This window comes from Dendrobates tinctorius, unplaced genomic scaffold, assembly GCF_039654945.1.
Source record: "Dendrobates tinctorius isolate UK_male_01 unplaced genomic scaffold, ASM3965494v1 ptg000232l, whole genome shotgun sequence".
Taxonomy (NCBI): domain Eukaryota; kingdom Metazoa; phylum Chordata; class Amphibia; order Anura; family Dendrobatidae; genus Dendrobates; species Dendrobates tinctorius.
Genome location: NW_027361899.1, coordinates 12,680,107 through 12,701,204, shown reverse-complemented (window position 1 = coordinate 12,701,204; position 21,098 = coordinate 12,680,107). Strand labels below are relative to the sequence as shown.

The window sequence follows — 21,098 nt, the reverse complement described above, 5'->3', positions numbered from 1 at the left end:
GGCGCACTGTCTCCAACAAAACATCAAAGGTAGAAACGGTCATCCGACAATAGAGGAGAAACTTGTCGGGATGTCAGAGCTGCATAAAGCCTGAGAAAATGGCCTTTAGTGAGGCGTTGTCTCACATGGGGATGGATCCACAATCAGTGGGTATGGCTGGCCACATCGTCGGGGCAAAACCCAGATGTACAGAACACGGTCAGTTGGGGTGAACTGAAGTGTGTCTGACATGTTTGCAACCAACCACCAATACTCCAACACAAGCAGAGCACCAAAATGGGCAGATTGTCCATTTTTCAAGGTTGTGCGAGAAAAACTCTATACGGATCACATACGGATGCTTACATAAGAAAAATACGCGGCCACACCCTGACAACGAATGACATACGGAGCACTACTCAGGGACCATTTCTGCGTATTACGACCGTACAATACAGTCCGTATTTTTATATGTTAAGTGTGACTCCAGGCTTACTCTGAAACGCTGCTGCAGTTTGAAGAAAACTTAAATGGTCACTTGTTTCATTTAATTTTTCCCATGTATCAATGTCAGGTGAATATAAGAAACTTTGGTGTATCTTATCTGATAAATCTGCTACTTTCTCCACTTATGACCCATTTCTCTTCCTCCTCTGCTTCCTGAACTCTTCATCCTTTGTAAAACTACCTGAAATCCATCTTCTAATGAGCAAAACTGCTATTATATTCTGTGGTGGAGTTCATCATGCAGACACAGGCAGATGTAACTGCGGATTCAAGCACCTGTTTTATAACACCTTAGAGCTGGTTTCACAGCTACACTGCTCAGCAATTCTGTATAATGTCCTCCCTAGTTCTGCTTTTTTGAAAGTGTTTTATCTCCCTCCAGTGCTGGATTTAAAGACCACCTGCACAGTGCTAATATACTTTGTTTTCCATGCTGCTTTTTCTAAAGTGTTTTTCGTAAATCCTCAATGTTCTGATCTCGGAAAGGTCCATTAAATAGGGGCAGTGGGGGATAATGTGACCACTTCCCTCCAGCATAAAGGACGTGACCAGAGAAATCCTAGGAAGGCGGGCAGCGGTGGGGGACTGCCTAAATGCTGCCATCAGAGGCACTGGGTATTAGTAGTAGACCTATCCGGGGAGGCTCTTTACAGGTTGCTCCCGCTCCTCTTCTCCAGTCTGGGCTTTAATGACAGCCAGGACCCCTCCGGCTGTTGCATTGCTGTTCTCCTATAAGCTCTCATGGAGAGTCTACTTTTTTTTCTGCAGGATTAACCTCTTGTTCCTCTCACAACACTTCCTGGCAGTCTGGCACTTCCATCTTTTGGATGTTTGCTTGGATCTCTACCTGTATAGTAGAAATTTACACATCTGAATCGCCCCCACTTTAAAGTTACTGATAAAATGGATCAGCAGGATTGCTGGGACTTGTAGTTCACATCTGACATCGGGGAAGTAGCTAACTTCTTTTTCCAGCAGCATGGCATATTGTACACATGTGGAAGTGTTATTGTCCATTGTGAAAATGCCCTCATTCAGCACATCTCAAGCCGAGGCTGCGGGTGGTGAAAGTTCTGCTGTGACCTTCGCCCCGGACGTCCGGACACGCGCTGATTATTCTTCTTTTTCCTCCACCAGCTCCTGCTGTTGTCATAATGGATCTGGATCGTCCACAGGTGGTCGTGGTGGGATCCTGCATGACCGACCTCGTCAGGTGAGTGTCCATACGTGCATGCTCCAGTCTGCGCTACTTGGTGAAAGCTGTAAGGAAACACGAGAGGACCAGGGCGATACGGATATCCCCCCGCCGTCTCCTATCTGTGACGGAGCTTACTCGGTCACAGCTCTCTGGCGCCCCCCGTAGGTCGATCAGGGAACTACACCTAGGATAAGTAGTCGCCGGAGAGGCTGCCCTGTCACGTACTGGTTATCGGGGCACTCAGCAGTGAGGCGGTATATATATCACCAGTCCGAGGCCAGGACTATATACAGTACATAAACCTCCGGTCCGTCACTGCCAGGATCCCCCAATAACACGAGAACGGTTTGCTGCCACCAGTTTCTCGTTTGATATAAGCCCGGTCCGTTATCAAGCTTATATCGGGTCAGAAACCAACCCCAGGTAGCGTATAACTACTAGCCGGACTCACGGACATGGGAAATCAGATTTCAAGATGAAAGAGCAGCCCAAAATTAATTGATATTTTAATTGCCAAAAGACGCACTAGATACTACAAATATATAGATGTTACAGCCAGAAGTACAGATAAAAATTAGTGTACAGATTGGGGAAAAAAATTGGCTGGATGTGTCAAGTGTTTCTTATAGCATGTGGGCCCCAGGGAAGCGCTTGAGTCCTCAGGTACTTTCTTAGTTTCTGGTCCGTCTCCACGCATGACGCGACGTGACGCGGCTCCCTTGGCAGAACAATGATAAAGACTAAAGGTGTGTAGCTAGCTTTTAACCCATAGCGCACCCCCTCCCATATTCACCACCGCCCTTCTGGGTAGGACAGAAATCTCCTCTCTTGACTTCCTAGGTGAAATAATTCCCAATATCTAGGATGGGTCATACCTTCCTAGGGGGAGGTCCAGACAGGACGTCTGACGTCTCAGGGGTTTGTTGGGGCTGGACAGATATGGAGAGTCCAAACTTGGGTCGGCTAAGTGGTTCTGGAGAGCCAGTCTTGATAGTTCGGTATCCGGGACAGCTAGACAAAGATGAGACACGGGGGTGTGTGCGGAGGGCTCCCAGGGTTCTGGTGGTATATTGGACTAAGGGTACCGTCACATTTAGCGATGCACCAGCGATCCCGACAACGATATGACCCGGTCAGGATCGCTGGTGCATCGCTAAGTGGTCGCTAGTGAGCTGCCACACAGGCGGATCTCACCAGCGACATAGCAGCGGTCGGCGGTCGTTACTTACCTGTCAGACGCGGCGGTGAAGACGTGTTCCGCCCAAGTCCATGCGTCGCTCGTCGGCGCCAGCAGTAAGCGGCCAACGAGAAACAGCCCAGGACGTTCTCGCGCAATCAGTGATAGCCAGCGGGGGAGCCGGTCGGAGGTAAGTATCACACATAGCGATATCGCTGCTGCGTCACAAAATCGGTGACGCTTTAGCGATATCGCTAGCGATCTCGCTTAGTGTGACTGGCCCTTTAACCATGAGATGCACAGTACTCTCATAATTCATCTCTATGTGTCGGTGACGATCGGTCTGGAGCTTACATTGATAGCTAATTGAAGTTGGCCGGCTTGCACAAAAGACAGCAGGGGTTCTCAGCTCTGCTCCTCATCGTCTTCATTAACACGTGGCCTCTAATTCTCTGGCCATATGGCAAAGTTCTGTTCTTTTTTAGAATGTGAACTTATCCCAAGGGTGGGGGCCACAACTCTGCTGTGAAGGGCGATCTCTGGATAATCTGTGGGGCATGAATTAATAAATCCAAAATGGAGTCTCCCTCGTCCCTCACACTCATCTTATACTTTTTAAAAATTATAAAAAGGAAAATGGAGCGATGTAAAAGTTTTGGCATCTTGCATGGTTAGCACCTACTAGTGTCCCCTTTTGCAAGGATCATAGATTGTAAATGCTTTTTGTAGCCAGACAAGAGTCTTTCAGTTCTTGTTTGAGGGATTCTCATCTGTTCTTCCTTGGAGAATTCCTCCAGTCCTGTGAGATTCCTGGTCGTCTTGCATCCTCTGCTATTTTGAGGTCTAATTTCAGTGATGTTCACATCATGGGACTGTGAGGGCCATTGTAAAACCTTCAGCTCGCGCCTTTTTAGGTCGTCGATTGTGAGTTTGTTTTGTCTGTTTAGGATCATTATCCATTTGTAGACGCCATCCTGTTTCTTTTTTCACCCTCAGCTTTCTTACAGATGGTGTTATGTTTTTATCAAGAATTTGTTGAAATTTCATTGAATCCATCCTTTCTTCTTCCCCTGAAATGTTCCCCGTGCCATTGGCTGCAGCACAACCCCAAAGCATCATTGATTCACCCCCTTGCCTAATGGTTAGCGAGATATTCTTTTCCTGAAATTCTGTGCCTTTTTTCTCCACACATACCTTTTGATCATTGTGGCCAACGATTTCTATTTTAACCTCATCAGTCCACAGGAATTGTTTCCAAAATGCCTCAGGCTTGTTTAGATGTTCTTTTGCATGCCTCTGACGCTGAATTTTATGGTGAGGAGGCAGGAGAGGTTTTCTTCTAATGATTCTTCCATGAAGGCTTATTTGTGCAGGTGTCTGTGAACAGTAAAATAATGTGCCACAACTCCAGAATCTACTCAATCTTTCTGAAGGTTTTTTTTTCTGTCAAGCTCGGATTAGCCTCTAGAAATAATACAAGCAGCTCTCACTGAAATTTTGCTTGGTATTCCAGACCTTCTCTTGACCTCCACTGGACCAAAATTCCTCCTGACATGACATCATCAGCTACAAAAGGCATCTGACTGACTGCTGTGCTTGCCAACAAGGTTTTTGCCACCAAGTATTAAGTCTTGTGTGCCAGAGGGATCAAATACTTATTTCTCACTGCAAATTGCAAATACATTTATATAATTTATACAAAGTGATTTTCTGGATTTTATTTTTGATATTCTATCTCTCAATGCTAAAATTAACCTACCCTTAAAATTATAGACTGTACATGTGGGGAAACTTACAAAATCAGCAAGGGATCAAATACTTCTTCACTTCACTGTATATATATATATATATATATATATATATATATATATATATATATATATATATATATATAATTAGAATCTTGTTATCGGTTCATTTTTACCAAGCAATGAACCCTGTACAAAGAAAACCCCGTAAAATATGGTGGAATCGTGGGTTGATTGTTTTTTCTATTTTTTCTACACAACTTCAACATATTTGGAATCTTATTCCCATCTTTCCAGTACATTCAATGGTAAAATTAATAGTCATTGAAAACTTCCAACTCGATCCGCAAATTACAAGACCTCGTATGTTTGTGTGAACTGAAAAATAAAAGTTTTGTCTCTTGGAAGAAATTCGGGGGGGGAAATCACAAAGCCAGAGAATGGATCTGTCGGTAAGCGTTTAATGCCACTGTCGTAAAGCACATGTTCATCCTTGCGGCACTGAATATGCAGGCAATATAGGAAGGAAGTGCAAACCCTGCAGCCATCTGGGCCGCTAAACGGGCAAGTAAGTGGGTGGGACATATGGAAATTGTGCGTTCCTGGGATGTTTTGGTAGTGTTTCTGGATAGATAAGGTGTAGAGGGGTGAAAAGTGTATGAATAGAGGTGCAAAAGAGTATAAAAGATTATGCCTACAATAATATACAGCGGGTGAAATGAATATACCAATTTTTTAAGTAAATCAATTTCTAAAGTTGCTATTGACATGAAATTCTCACGATATGTAAGTAACAACCCTTTCAGTCCACACAGGCAAAAAAATACCATAGATGTCCATAAACTATGTGTAAAAATGAGAAATGACACAGAGGAAAATGTGTTGAGCACACGAAGAAAGAGAGGAGCAAAAAACCCTGGAAAGTCCTGACACTGGTTGAAATCTATCAGTAATTAAAAAGCAATCCTGCCACTTAGTGAGAAATAATCACAGCTGTTCAACTGATGGCCTGTAAAAAGATCTCTCATGACCATGGTGCCACATACGAAACATCTCATGATGGGGAAAACCAGTGAGCTGTCTCAAGACCTTCATAACCTTATTGTTGTAAAACCTACTGATGGCATTGGTTACAGATAAATTTCTAAACTACTGAAGGTTCCAGCGAGCACTGTTGGGGCCATAATTCAGAAGTGGATAGAACATCATTTTACCATAAATCGGCCAGAACCATGTGATCCCGCAAGATATCAGAGGAATGACAGAGGAGTGAAAAGAATTATCAGAAGAGTTGTCCAAGAACCAAGGATCACCTGTGGAGAGCTACCGAAAGACCGGGAATAAACAGATACAATTTTTTTTAAAGAAAAAAATAAGTAATCCGCTCAACCTCCATGGCCTGTATGCACTCTCACCACGCAACCTCCATGGCCTGTATGCACGCTCACCACACAACCTCTCTGGCCTGTATGCACTCTCTCCATGCAAGACTCCATTGCTGAACAAAAAGCATGTTCAAGCACGTTTAAGGTTTGCTCAACAACATTTAAACAAACCTGTGAAATATTGGGAGAATATAGTCTTGTCAGATGAGACCAAAATTTAACTGTTTGGATGCCGTAGTACACCCCATGATTGGAGGCCAAAAGGCACTGCATGTCAGCCTAAAAACATCATACCTACAGTGAAGTTTGAAGGTGGGAACATCATGGTATTGGGCCGTTTTTCAGCATACGGCACTGGCAAACTTCATGTCGTTGAAGGAAGAATAAATGGACAAATGTACTGGGTTACTGAAGAAAAATGTGCTGCCATCTACCAGGATGATGAAGATGAAATGAGGGTGGACATTTCAGCCAGACAATAATCTCAAACACACAGCCATGGAAACTCTCAAATGGTTTCAGATAAAATAAAGCTGATAGAATGGCCGAGCCGATCACCGGACCTGAATCTAAAAGAAAATGTATGGAAGGAACTAAATCTCAGAGTCCATAGAAGAAGCCACGGAAGCTTCAGGATGTGAAGAGTGTTTGTGTTTTTATATATATAATATACCCCCTGATTAATCCCTTCCTGCACCAGTGCAGCAAAGGGACAGTGCGGTCTCCATCTGTCACTTTAAATTCACCATTTTCCTTCCCGATGAAGTAAAGCCCAGAGCCGGTGTTTTTCCCGTTCACCATGTGCATTAGTTTATATAAGAGCCAGGCAGGAATGAGGTCACTCGGAGTCGTGTTTATGACAGCGGTCGCCATGGCGACAGACTATGATGTCATCATTATTTAATAAACCAGGACAGGATCTGGAACAGTGAGGTCAGCCGTCAAATGTGAGCCTGCAGCACGGAGAGATCTCACTCTGGTGATAGGAATGGCTCCATATAACCAGATAACATCCAGCAGGAGACGGTGCCCATGAGCTAGATACGAGCTCGGAGAGAGAAAGGGGTCCTGATTGGGGGCCAAGATATCACAAGTAATGCTCAGTTAATACTCACCACATATACAATCTTGGCTGAAAGTGATGTAACCCTTGAAATTGTTCCAGAAAATGAATTATTTCTCCCAGAAAATGATTGCAGTTACATATGTTTGTTATACACATGTTCCTTTGTTTGAATTGGAACAACACAAAAAAAAGACAAAAAAGGCAAATTGAACATAATTTCACACACAACCTCAAAAATGGGCAGAAATTGTTGACATCTTCTCAATATTGTGGGTAAACAACTTTGTTTCAAGCATGTGGTGCTTGTTCAAACCCACCTATGGCAAGTAACAAGTGTGGGCAATATGAAAATCACACCTGAAAGCCGATATAAAGGGGAGACGTTGACTCAATCTTTGCACTGTGTGTCTGAAAACAGAGGAAAAGAGAACTGTCTTGGACTTGAGAATAAAATGGTTTAAAAATATCAATAATCTTAAGGTTACAAGTCTATCTCCTGAGATCTTGATGTTCGTCTGTCCACGGTGAGCAACATAATCAAGAAGTTTACAATCCACGGCACCATAGTTAATCTCCCTGGACGTGGACAGCCGAGAAAAATTGATAAAATGTTGTAACATAGGATTGTCCGGCTGGTGGATAAGCAACCCCAATCAAGGTCCAAAGAAATTCAGGCTGTCCTGCAGGCTGAGGATCATAGAATCATAGAATTGTAGAGTTGGAAGGGACCTCCTGGGCCATCTGGTCCAACCCCCTGCTCAAAGCAGGATTCGCGAAATCATCCCAGTCAGATGTCTGTCCAGCCTCTGTTTGAAGACTTCCATTGAAGGAGAACTCACCACTTCTCGTGGCAGCCTGTTCCACTCATTGATCACTCTAACTGTCAAAAAGTTTTTTCTAATATCTAATCTGTGTCTCCTCCCATTCAGTTTTATCCCATTGCTTCTAGTCTTTCCTTGTGCAAATGAGAATAAAGTTGATCCTTCTACAATGTGACAGCCCTTTAGATATTTGTAGACAGCTATTAAGTCTCCTCTCAGTCTTCTGTTTTGCAAACTAAACAATCCCAAATCCTGCAACCTTTCCTCATAAGACAGGGTTTGCAGACCGGTCACCATTCTGGTTGCTCTTTTCTGAACTTGCTCCAGTTTGTTGATGTCTTTTTTAAAATGTGGTGCCCAAAACTGGACACAATATTCCAGATGAGGTCTGACCAAAGAGGAGTAGAGGGAAATAATGACTTCACGTGATCTAGACTGTATGCTTCTGTTAATACATCCTAGAATTGCATTTGCTTTTTTTGCTGCTGCATCACACTGTTGACTCGTATTCAGTCTGTGATCTATTAGTATACCCAAGTCTTTTTCACATGTGCTGTTGCTTAGGCCTATTCCTCCCATTCTATATATGCTTTTTTCATTTTTATTGCCCAGATGTAGTACTTTGCATTTCTCCCTGTTAAAAACCATTCTGTTAGTTGCTGCCCACTTCTCCAGTTTATTTAAATCGTTTTGAATCCTCTCTCTCTCTTCTCTAGTATTAGCTATCCCTCCTAGCTTTGTGTCATCAGCAAATTTAATCAGTTTACCCTCAATTCCTTCATCTAAATCGTTGATAAAGATGTTGAACAATACAGGGCCCAGGACAGAGCCCTGTGGTACCCCACTTGAGACATTCTTCCAACTGGATGTGCAGCCATTTACGACCACTCTTTGGGTCCGATCACTAAGCCATTTATGAATCCACCTAACAGTTGCCTTGTCCATTCCATACTTAGTCATTTTTTCAATAAGGATTGTATGAGAGACTTTGTCAAATGCTTTGCTGAAGTCAAGATATACTATATCTACAGCATTTCCTTGATCCACCCAATCAGTGATACCGTCATAGAAGGAAATTAAGTTAGTCTGACATGACTTATTAGTTACAAACCCATGCTGACTCTGTTTAATCACTTCATTCTTATCCAGGTATTGACATACATGTTGTTTAATAATTTGTTCAAAGATCTTTCCTGGTATAGAAGTCAGACTCACCGGCCTATAGTTGCCTGGGTCCACCTTCTTCCCCTTTTTGAAGATAGGAACAACATTTGCTCTTCTCCAGTCTTCTGGCACTTCTCCTGTCCTCCAAGAATTTTCAAAGATTATGGAGAGGGGTTCAAAAATTTCTTCTGCTATCTCCTTCAGTATTCAGTATGCATCACTGTCAATGCAAACTATCTGTCCACATTTGAATGAAAAGAAACGCTATGGCAGGAGACCCAGGAAAACCTCGCTGCTGACAGAGAACTAAAAAACAAGACTGCAGTTTGCCAAAATGTAAATGAGTAAGCCAAAATCCTTCTGGGAAAGAGTCTTGTGGACAGATGACACCAAGGTAGAGTTTTTGGTAAAGCACATCCTTCTACTGTTTACATAAAACTGAATGAAGCCTACAAAGAAAATAACACACTACCCACAGTAAAATATGGTGGAGGTTCAGAGATGTTTTCTTGCTGTTTTGCTGCCTTTGGCACTGTGTGTCTTGGCTGTGTGCATGACATTGTGAAATCTGAAGATTACCAGAGTATTTAGGGTTGCATTGTAGTGCCCAGTGTCAAAAAGTTGGGTTTGTGTCCTAGGTCATGAGTCTTCCATCAGGACAATGACCCCAAACATATTTCAAGATACGCCCAGAAATTAATGGAAACAAAGCGCTGATGAGCGAACCCAAACTGTAAAGTGCTGAACTCCAAACACAGACTTCTCCTGGAAGTCCATTTAGAGTTTGGGAGTCCGGGCAGGAGATGTACTCGTATATTATGTTATATTCTCCATTGATTGGGTTCAGGTACTCTCCTGGTAACTGAACCGAACTTTGGACTAAAATTCGATGGAACTCGACGAACCTGAACTTCCACGGGTCCGTTCATCTCTATTGGAGAATTCTGAAGTGGCAGCAATGAGTCCGGATCTAAATCTCATTGGTCGCCTGTGGAGAAATCTCAAAAGTGATGTTGGGAGAAGGCACCTTCAAATATGCGATACCTGGAGCAATTCGCAAAAGAACAGTGGTCCAAAATCCCATCTGAGAGGAGTAAGAGGCTTATTGATGGTTATAGGAAGTGATTTGATTGCACTTATTTATTACAATGGGTGCAACCAAATATTAGGTTGAGGGTGTCAACAATTTTGTCCGGTCCATTTTCAGGAGGTTGTGTGAGATTCTGTCCAATTTGCCTTTTTTTTTCATGTTATTCCAATACACACAAAGGAAATACATGTGTAATTGCAATAATTTTCTGGGAGAAATACTTCATTTTCTGGTACAATTTCAAGGGTGCCAACACTTTCAGCCATGATTGTATAGGGGGCTTGTTCTGACAAGACAGTAGCGGTGCAGCAGCGAGTAGAACAATTACTGCACCAAGGGCAGTGCTGCCTGTCTGTGTATTGCTGCATGTTTACTGAAATTGTGGTTATGATGCCTCCGATCAATAACCTCCGGCCCCCAGTATATAACATTCGCCGTGCCCTCAGAGCTCACCGATACCAGTGCGGTCCTGTAGTAGGAGCCCTTGGGGCAACAAGTCCTTCCATGACATTTCTTCCTCTGCAATCTTCTCCCATCACTTGTGATATTATTGAAAAGTGGAAGGAACCGCAGCAACTCGGCCACGTGGGGGAGACCCCGTAATGTTACAGAGCGGGGGGCCCAGTGCTGAGGAGCAGAGGGCAGAAAAGTCACCACCGCTCTGCTGATCCCATAACTGCAGAGTCCAGACCTCCACCGGTATCCGCACAGACAATGCACTCCCCACTGTGAGCTTCATGGTCGAGCAGCTGCCTGCAGCTGTACATCACCAAGCACAATGCCGAGCGTCGGATGGAGTGGTGTAGAGCCACCACCACTGGACTCTTGAGGAGACGTGTTCTGTGCAGTGACGGATCGCACTTCTCTCTCTGCGCCTGATGGAGGAGTCTGGATTTGGTGACTCCAGGAGGACGTTACCCCCTGACTGCATTGTGCCCCCTGTACAGATGGTGGAGGAGGATAATGCAGTGGAATTGTTATCAGGGGACGGCCTCGGACCCTCAGCTCTAGTGATAGAAAAATCTTAATCTTCAGCACAAGACACTGTGGACAATTGTAGCTTCAGCTTTGTGGGAACAGTTTGGGGAAGACCCTTATCTGCCCCCCATGACTGTGCCCAGTGCACAAGGTCCATACAGACATGGAGGGGGGCAGATGAGCGGCCACACAGAGCCCCATACAGACATGGAGGGGAAGAACATGAGCGGCCGCACAGAGCCCCATATAGACATGGAGGGGAAGAACATGAGCGGCCACACAGAGCCCCATACAGACATGGAAGGGGGAAGATGAGTGGCCGCACAGAGCCCCATACAGACATAGAGGGGAAGAACATGAGCGGTCGCACAGAGCCCCATACAGACATGGAGGGAGAGAACATGAGCGGCCACACAGAGCCCCATACAGACATGGAGGGGAGAACATGAGCGGCCACACAGAGCCCCATACAGACATGGAAGGGGGAAGATGAGTGGCCGCACAGAGCCCCATACAGACATGGAGGGGAAGAACATGAGCGGCCACACAGAGCCCCATACAGACATGGAAGGGGGAAGATGAGTGGCCGCACAGAGCCCCATACAGACATGGAGGGGAGAACATGAGCGGCCGCACAGAGCCCCATACAGACATGGAGGGGGGAACATGAGCGGCCACACAGCCTGGACCTCCGTCCCATCCAAAAATGGAGATTGGGAGCCCGGACCCCCCAACATCAGGGTCTGACCCCACGGATGCTCTTTGCCTTGCTGCGACACATCGGGGTTGCACTCTGCTGGTGCAGTATCTGTTCAGCGCACCATTAAATTCGGAGACCCACTAAGAAGTCCGACGTGACATGGCAGCGGCTTCAGTCTGATCAGAAGCTGCAACAGGTCAATGTATGAGTTTCAGACCTGCGATCCAGTGGGTTTTATTTTGTTATATTTTTTTTTTAACTGTTCCAGCATTTTGTAATTAAGATCACAGGTTTAAGTCCCATAGAGGGGGCAATAAAAAAGGGTAAAAAATAAAAACTATTGAAAAGAAAAAAAATTCTATCCCAGCCCTTTTCTCGAAACGGAAGTAAAATCTAAAAAATGAACATTGTATTTATCGCGGTGGGCATCACTCTCAGAGCAAATATCATCGTAATATTTATTATTTTCTGGGAACATCAGATTGGCCGAGTTGCCTTATCATTTTCATTTTGCCTTCCAAAAAATGTATTATCAGAAAGTTGTTTGAACCCCAAAATGGTGATGATAAAAAGAACGAACCCTGACAATTCTATCAAGCAAAAAAATAGGTTATAGCTCTTGGAAGTCGAGGAGATAAAATCAGAAGTGACGAGGAGCCAACTGGGACTCAAACCTTGGTCGGCAACTGGGATTGTTATGGGATGCTTGTGGCAAGGGCCAATGAATGGAGAATCAGAAAATGGAAGGGAGATCATCCTGCATACGCCACTTGAAGACTCGGGTGACAAGTGTGCTGAGACTTCCTGCTGGGGGAGAGAGACCGAGAGCTGTCGGGCACACTGTCTGTACACGGACCATCCACACGCTCAGGCTTCAAACTATGGACACATCGTTCTCGTACACATGGAGGGTCTCTCTGCTGTTTTTTTGCCTATGATCTCCCTACCACCCTCTATAGGGTCCGCAGATGGGAATTTCTGAGCCCTTTATTGGAAACAGAAATTCTCAAAGTTGGAAGATATGATGAGGACAGTTCAGCACGGGGTCACAATGTGCCGCCCCTTCACTCACGGGAGCAGAGTCTCTCCGCTGATGCCACGAGTCACAGCAGATGGGACTTTACATGGCAGAAGGCAGTCATCCCTCTGTCTAATCTCTTCCCAATCCCAATTGTTATTATTGCCCCGGGGAGGTTAATGCACCTTTTATATGACGGAGTATTGTCTCTCGAGACGTGAGGTGGAATCTGGTCTTTCCTTACAAAGCTTTTCCCTGAGATCCAACGTTCTAAAATTACCGTAGTTTCCACTCTGCAGTGTTTTATGGCAGAATTCTGCATTTTTCGTGTAGCCCATTCACCCCAGCGCTATTCTGGAGGCTGAGACTAAAGCATAATTCTCTTGTCTGGTGGATCAGTAACCCACTAGTGTTTCGTAGTCCCTATTGATGATCCCTTTCCCCATCTGCCACTCACCTTTTATCTCTAATTTCCTCTCGGCCTTTCACCGCTTATGAACTCTCTCTCTCCTACACATAAAGATGGAAATACACTGGACCTGATCTTCTCCCGATCTGCTGAGTGTATGACTTTCCTAACTCCCCTCTCCTGCTCTCGGACCACAACTTTCTTTCATTCTGCAGTAACTTACACCCCACCCAGGACCCCCCAACTTTACACACTTTTATAGAAATATTTGTGCCATTAATACCCAGAAATTTATGAAGAATTTGCAGTCATCATTGGCCCCAATCTCCTCCCTCTCGTGTCCTGACAGCGCACTGAAACTTCATAATGAGACATTGTAAAGTGCCCTGGATGAAGCTGCACCGCCTACACATAGAACAACTCGGGACAGACTACGATAACCCTGGCACACGCTGCAAACACGTTTTCTCCAGCGGTGCTCCAGGTGTGCCGAACGTCTGTGGAGAAAACCCAATCTGGGCAAAAGTTATTAATTTTACGTTTATGCTTAAAACCTTCAATTTTTCCCTTCACTTCTCCAAACAAACCTACTTCACCGCACTATCCAACAATCCTAAATGACGCTTTTCACTCCTCAATCAGAGCGTACAGGCCCCGACAACTTCCGCTCTGACGATCTGGCCAGTTATTTCAAATAAAAACTTGACCATATGCAACAGGAAATTCTCTCTCTCCTGCTGAATACAGAGCTGTCTCCAATCTTCTCTTCATTTTTAAACTCCTGGAACGTTTGGTCGACTCCTGTCTAATCTGCTATCTCTCAGATCACTCTCTTCTTGACCCTCCACAATTCCGCTCTCTACACTCTACCGAAACTGCCGTCACTATAGTCTCTAATGATCTTCTAAAAAGCAAAATCTACTGCTCCCTGCTGATCTCCTGGATCTCTGCTGATTTCGACACTGTGGATCACCAGCTCCTCCTCAGTATGCTCCGCTCTTTCACCCTCAAGGGCACTGTTCTCTCCTGGTTCTCATCCTACCTCTCTGACCGCTCCTTCACTATATATTTTGCTGGCTCCTCTTCCCCTTAGGCTGGGTTCACACGTAGCGGAACTCTCGCGGAAATTACTGCGAGAATTCCGAATTCCATTCCACGGGAAAATCGCATTTTAAATTCCCACGATTTTCCCGCGGAAAAACTAGCATTTTGCAAACGTTATTAGCTTGCAGAATTGCTAGCGTTTTCCAAGTGATCTGTAGCATCGCTTGGAGAACTGATTGACAGGTTGGTCACACTCGTCAAACATAGTGTTTGACGAGTGTGACCAACTTTTTACTATTGAGGCCGCCTATGCGGCTTCAATAGTAAAAGATAGGATGTAAAAAATAATAATAAAAAAAAAAATATTGTTATTCTCACCTTCCGACGTCCCGCGCAGCCTTCCCGCCTCTCTCCACGCTCCCGGTCCCAGTAATCCTTTGCGACAATTACTGTGATGACATCCGTTCTCGCAGGATTGCGACGACGTCGCGCGAATGACCGCGAGACTTCGCGATCCCGCGAGAACGGATGTCATCGCTCGCAAAGGCTTACTGGGACCGGGAGCGTGGAGAGAGGCGGGAAGGCTGCACGGGATTTCGGAAGGTAAGAATAACAATTTTTTTTTATTTTAAATTCTATTTTTTACAGGGATATGGTACCCAAAGCAGGGAGGACAGTCTCCTCTCCTCCGGACAGTGGGTACCATCCGCAAATGTTCTGCTTACTTTTCGCATGGTGTGCACAGCCACATGCGGAAAGTAAGCCGAACAATGCATTCCTATGGGTGCGGGATCGCCGCGATTCCGCGAAATTAATGAGCATGCTGCGTGTTTTACCGCAAAGCGATTCCGCCGCCGTAAAAACCGCAGCATTAGCACAGCATTGCGGAATCCCATAGGAATGCATGGGATGCTTATTTTTCGCGTTTTCGTGGCAAAATCGCGCGGTTAAAACCACCTCGGAAACGCGAAAAAAACGCCATGTGTGAACTCAGCCTTACTGTCAGGGTTCCGTCCTAGGCTTCCATCTCTGTGCTGATGACACCCAATTATACTCATCTTCCCCTGACATCACCCCTCATGACTACATAATTCCAGTGATTGTCCGTCTGCTGTCTCTAACATCATGGCCTCCTTCTGTCCAACACTGAATCTGTCAATAACTAAACTGGTGTTTCCTCCCTCCACTAACCTACCTATGGCCGATATTGCCATCTTCGTGTGTGGTTCCACCATTACTCCCCAGTAGCACTCCCGCTATCTTGGAGTCATATCTAACTCAGTCGTTCCTTCATTCCCCACGTCGGATCACTGGCTCGCTCTTGTCATCTGCACCTCAAAAACATCACTAGAATCCGACCTTTTCTTACCTTTGACTCAGCAAAACCTCTTACTGTCGCTCTTATTCATTCTCGTCTGGACTATTGCATCTCTACTGGTGTAACCAGAGTCCAATAGGCACCGGTGTGAAATATGGACCTGGGTCTTCCCCCCGCATGTTAGTTAGATTTATGGGACCCTGTATTGTTCTAATTTCTATATAGAAATATATATCCCTCATTCTCCCTGCGCTTCTGTTGTTCAGTGCATAGAAAAAACCTTCCTGCTCTCCTTCCCTCCGCTGTCCCGACAAGCGGCACCGTCTTCTGAAGTCGGCAGCTGACTTCAACGTCCAGGCGACAGGAGGGCATGACGTCACTGCCATGCACCTCCAGTCACATGCATGCTGATGTCAGCTGCTGGGCTCTGATTGATCGGCAGCGTGTGTTTCGGCGCATGGACCCGGCAAGTTCGTGCACTGCAATACAGTACATTTCAACTGAATGTGCGTCCAAGGATGCACATCCAGCTGAAGTAGTGGCTGGCATCGGTGGGCACAGTCGCGGGGTGACCACGGTCGCTACGCCACTGTCTCTACTGATTGGAGAGGGGAGTGTTTAGAAGAGGGAAACCAATCTGTCGTGAATGCAGTAACCAGGATCATATTCCTGTCCAACCGCTACACTGATGCCTCCACCCTGTGCCAGTCATTACGCTGGTTACCCATGCACTACAGCGTTCAATAGAAACTCATCTCTCACCCACAAGGCGCTCAATGCTTCAGCACCAACCTACATCTCCCTCATCTGTTTATCACCCTTTCCTTTTGTTCTGCTAGTAACCTAAGACTTCATTTCCAGTCTCCAAGATTTCTCGTGCTGCTCCAGTTCTCTGGAATACACTACCCAGGACAATTCTATTATTTCCTAATACCCACAGTTTTAAGCGTGGTCTAAAAACGCACTCTAGACTGGCCTATGGCCCCACCTCACTTATCTAACTATATTTATTATACTGATGGCCGGACCGTACAATACCAGCTCTTGTTACCATCCACCTTTCCTGTCCCCCTATTTCCTCATAGATTGTGAGCAGCCGGACCCTCACTCCTCTGGTGATACTCTGCAAGCCAGTACCAGTCCCCTCTGTAATGTACAGCGCTGCTGAATAAAAGGGCGTTATAGAAATAAAAATGATCAGTGACCATTCTCATTCATTTCCAAAGGTAATAAGACCCGTACAGATATAATATGTCTCACTGCTGGGGGTTTGCTACAGTTGCATCCAGTGTAGACCGTCCTCTTTATCTTATATACGGTAGTTCGGACAGGAGAGACATTTGTGCTGCCAGGTTTTTTTTTTGTTTTTTTTACTGTTCCGCTGACGTGTCTGTACGAGGCTTTTTTTCTATATGGGAGAAATTGTTTTATTTTCGGCGCTGTCTAGGCAGCACGTCCACTTTACTGTCATTTCATTTTTTTGTGATGCGGAGGGAGAAAACGGGAATTTGGGGAATGTTTTTGTTTTTTTCATACTTTCGCGATACACCCTGCCTGTGGAATTATTTCTCTGGTTTATTATAGTCATTAGCCGATTTACTATTTGTAGATTTGTTTGAATGTTTTACACCAAATTTTTTTTTTCCTTCTGTTTTATATTTACATATATAATTTGTTATATATTTTTCTCAAGAGGCAAAAATATACTTCTGGAAGACATGACTTTTTTTATTGGGACATTCTTATAGATTAACCAAACCTTTTTTTATTATTATTATTATTATTGTTGTTATTATTATTATTATTATTATTATTATTATTATTATATCAGTCAGCCTTTGCAAAGTTCTGAATCTGTGTTATCTTAAACTGTAAAGCGCTGCGAAATATGTTGGCGCTATATAAATAAAGATTATTATTATTATCTACTTTATTACCTTGTGTTTCTTAATAGAATCATAGAATCGTAGAGTTGGAAGGGACCTCCTGGGCCATCTGGTCCAACCCCCTGCTCAAAGCAGGATTCGCTAAATCATCCCAGACAGATGTCTGTCCAGCCTCTGTTTGAAGACTTCCATTGAAGGAGAACTCACCACTTCTCGTGGCAGCCTGTTCCACTCATTGATCACTCTGTCAAAAAGTTTTTTCTAATATCTAATCTGTGTCTCCTCCCATTCAGTTTCATCCCATTGCTTCTAGTCTTTCCTTTTGCAAATGAGAATAAAGTTGATCCTTCTACAATGTGACAGCCCTTTAGATATTTGTAGACAGCTATTAAGTCTCCTCTCAGTCTTCTCTTTTGCAAACTAAACATTCCCAAATCCTGCAACCTTTCCTCATAAGACGGTTTGCAGACCGGTCACCATTCTGGTCGCTCTTTTCTGAACTTGCTCCAGTTTGTTGATGTCGTTTTTAAAATGTGGTGCCCAAAACTGGACACAATATTCCAGATGAGGTCTGACCAAAGAGGAGTAGAGGGAAATAATGACTTCACGTGATCTAGACTGTATGCTTCTGTTAATACATCCTAGAATTGCATTTGCCTTTTTTGCTGCTGCATCACACTGTTGACTCATATTCAGTCTGTGATCTATTAGTATACCCAAGTCTTTTTCACATGTGCTGTTGCTTAGCCCTATTCCTCCCATTCTGTATATGCTTTTTTCATTTTTATTGCCCAGATGTAGCACTTTGCATTTTTCCCTGTTAAAAACCATTCTGTTAGTTGCTGCCCACTTCTCCAGTTTATTTATATCTTTTTGAATCCTCTCTCTCTCTCTTCTCTAGTATTAGCTATCCCTCCTAGCTTTGTGTCATCAGCAAATTTAATCAGTTTACCCTCAATTCCTTCATCTAAATCGTTGATAAAGATGTTGAACAATACAGGGCACAGGACAGAGCCCTGTGGTACCCCACTTGAGACATTCTTCCAACTGGATGTGCAGCCATTTACGACCACTCTTTGGGTCCGATCACTAAGCCAGTTATGAATCCACCTAACAGTTGCCTTATCCATTCCATACTTAGTCATTTTTTCAATAAGGATTGTATGAGATACTTTGTCAAATGCTTTGCTGAAGTCAAGATATACTATATCTACAGCATTTCCTTGATCCACCCAATCAGTGATTCCATCATAGAAGGAAATTAAGTTAGTCTGACATGACTTATTAGTTACAAACCCATGCTGACTCTGTTTAATCACTTCATTCTTATCCAGGTACTGACATACATGTTGTTTAATAATTTGAACAAAGATCTTTCCTGGTATAGAAGTCAGACTCACCGGCCTATAGTTGCCTGGGTCCACCTTCTTCCCCTTTTTGAAGATAGGAACAACATTTGCTCTTCTCCAGTCTTCTGGGACTTCCCCTGTTCGCCAAGAATTTTCAAAGATTATGGAGAGGGGTTCAAAAATTTCTTCTGCTATCTCCTTCAGTACTCTAGGGTGTAATTCATCTGGACCTGGAGACTTGAATTCATTTAGGTTAGCTAAGTGTTTCCTCACTATCTTTCTGTTTATAGATATCCTGGATTCTTCTATTCCCTTAATAGGACAGTGAAGAACAGTTGATGTTACATTTCCTTTCTGAGAGAAAACAGATGCAAAATAGAAATTTAAAAGTTCGGCCTTCTCAACATCCTGTCTTACCATTTCATCATTTTCATCCTGTAAAAATCCTATAGCATCTTTGACTTTTCTTTTACTTTTGACATATCCCCAAAATCCTTTATTATTGCTTTTGACATCTCTTGCAAGCCTCAATTCATTGTCAGCTTTAGGTAATCTGATTTGTGTCCTGCAGGTTCTGCAGACAGCATTATATTCTTCTTTAGATGTCTCCCTCTTTCCATTTTATAAACATTTTTTTCTTCCTTTTTAGCATGTGCTTAAGTTCTGTGTTCATCCATCCTGGTTTCCTTAAATGCTTCCTATTCTTCCCTCTTTTCGGAATTGTTAACAATTGTGCTTTGAGAATTTCATTTTTCAAGATTTCCCATCCTTCCTGGACATTTTTGTCTTTAAGGATATCCAGCCATTGGATCCCTCCAATTCTCTTTCTGAATCCCTTAAAATCTGCCTTTCTGAAATCTAACCTTGACGTCTGAGTCTTCACAGGTCTTCCTCCTCTAGTTATCCAAAATTCTAAAATAGCATGGTCGCTACCTCCTAGGGTCCCAGCCACTTTTACCTCCTCAACCATTTCCTCCCTGTTTATAAGGATTAGATCCAAGGTAGCAGTTCCCCTTGTTTTCTCCCCTACCTTTTGGAAGATAAAGTTGTCAGCAAGAGAGGATAAGAATTCTTCCTTCTCTCCCAAACACCAGAATAGCTGAACGTTCTATCTGCCCAATTCATGACACTTTAGTAGCTGCTTTATACCGCAGCTCCAGTAAAAATCCGTCCTCCTCCCCCTTCTCTGCTCCCATCTCCCATGCTCACAAAGGGAGAGAGTCTGTGGATGGATCCTTACTAGAGCAGCAGTTCAAAGCAGCCTGTAAAAGAGCATAAAATCAGCAGATAAACCAGCACTTTCTGCATTTCTCATGGAGTTTGAGAGAGAAAGGGAAGCAAAATAAGGTGATGGAGTATTTTACAAAGATTCATAACTTTGCAAAAGCTGATCAATAAATCTAAAAGGTCCCACTTATACATTAGGTAGGTGTCGGCTCGATCGCTGCAATGTAAGGACCTACCCCACTCAAAAAGAGAAGACAATGGATGGGTGGTCATTAAAAGGGTTGACCAGTGAAGACAAGTTTCACCAATCCTGGTACAGACTTGTTGTTCTGCGGGGATCTCACTGTTCGGACCTGCACTTGATGTGCGCCGTCTTCTGCGCTTTTGGTCATGGGCAGTTCACCCTTGAACCGGGTAATGTACACTCGGCATCAGAGACGACACCATGCTGCCAATCTGCAGTACTTGTGCTCCCTGCCATTCTATTTTCTTTTTTTTTTTTTTTTCTTGGCTGAATTGGTTCATGTATCCTATACAGATGACCTCTGCAGCCAATCGCTGGTCTGACATCATAAATTGCTGAGACCAGTGATTGGCTGAGCCGGTCGTATGCGTAGATCGTACATCATTCTCTACAGGACCATGAATTTTGTTCTTGTTGAAAAATGTTCAGTAAAAAGAATCCGATTTAAAGAAGTGACGCAAACTGCAGCACGTGCACAAGGTCGTCATTACTTCTCTGGGCAATACATTCACTTTATGTTTCGCCTTTGTAACACTTTTTCAGGCGGTTTCCACCTGATAAAGTCGCCACTAAGAACCAATTTTTTTCCTCTAAGATAAGAAAGAGAAAATTCCATGATCGTCCGCAAAGTATATTGGGAAGTTGTAAAACTTTGCAATCATTAAAGCAACATTTCAGGATCCATCAGCCATGTCATTGACCCATGGTCTTTGGGACAGAACTCTGCAAACCCGCCGACATCGCCAAGGAGTCGGTCCGGCATGGTGTCTCATCTGGACTATTGATCAGA

The 21,098-nt window shown here is 44.0% G+C and overlaps 1 protein-coding gene across 7 annotated transcripts in view; it reads left to right on the top strand.

The window, feature by feature from the left end:
• Positions 1–21,098, top strand: part of RBKS (ribokinase) — a 108,364-nt gene that overhangs the window by 10,519 nt on the left and 76,747 nt on the right. For 4 of the 7 annotated variants that reach the window (XM_073556325.1, XM_073556326.1, XM_073556324.1 and 1 more), the window contains one exon: positions 1,624–1,699. The exons of 2 other annotated variants lie outside the window; for them this stretch is intronic. In XM_073556325.1, the coding sequence (XP_073412426.1) occupies positions 1,641–1,699 (59 nt within the window). In that variant the 5' untranslated portion in view covers positions 1,624–1,640. Of the gene's footprint in view, positions 1–1,495; positions 1,700–21,098 lie in introns of those variants that run through there. One more of the 7 variants, XM_073556322.1, reaches the window with a different exon arrangement.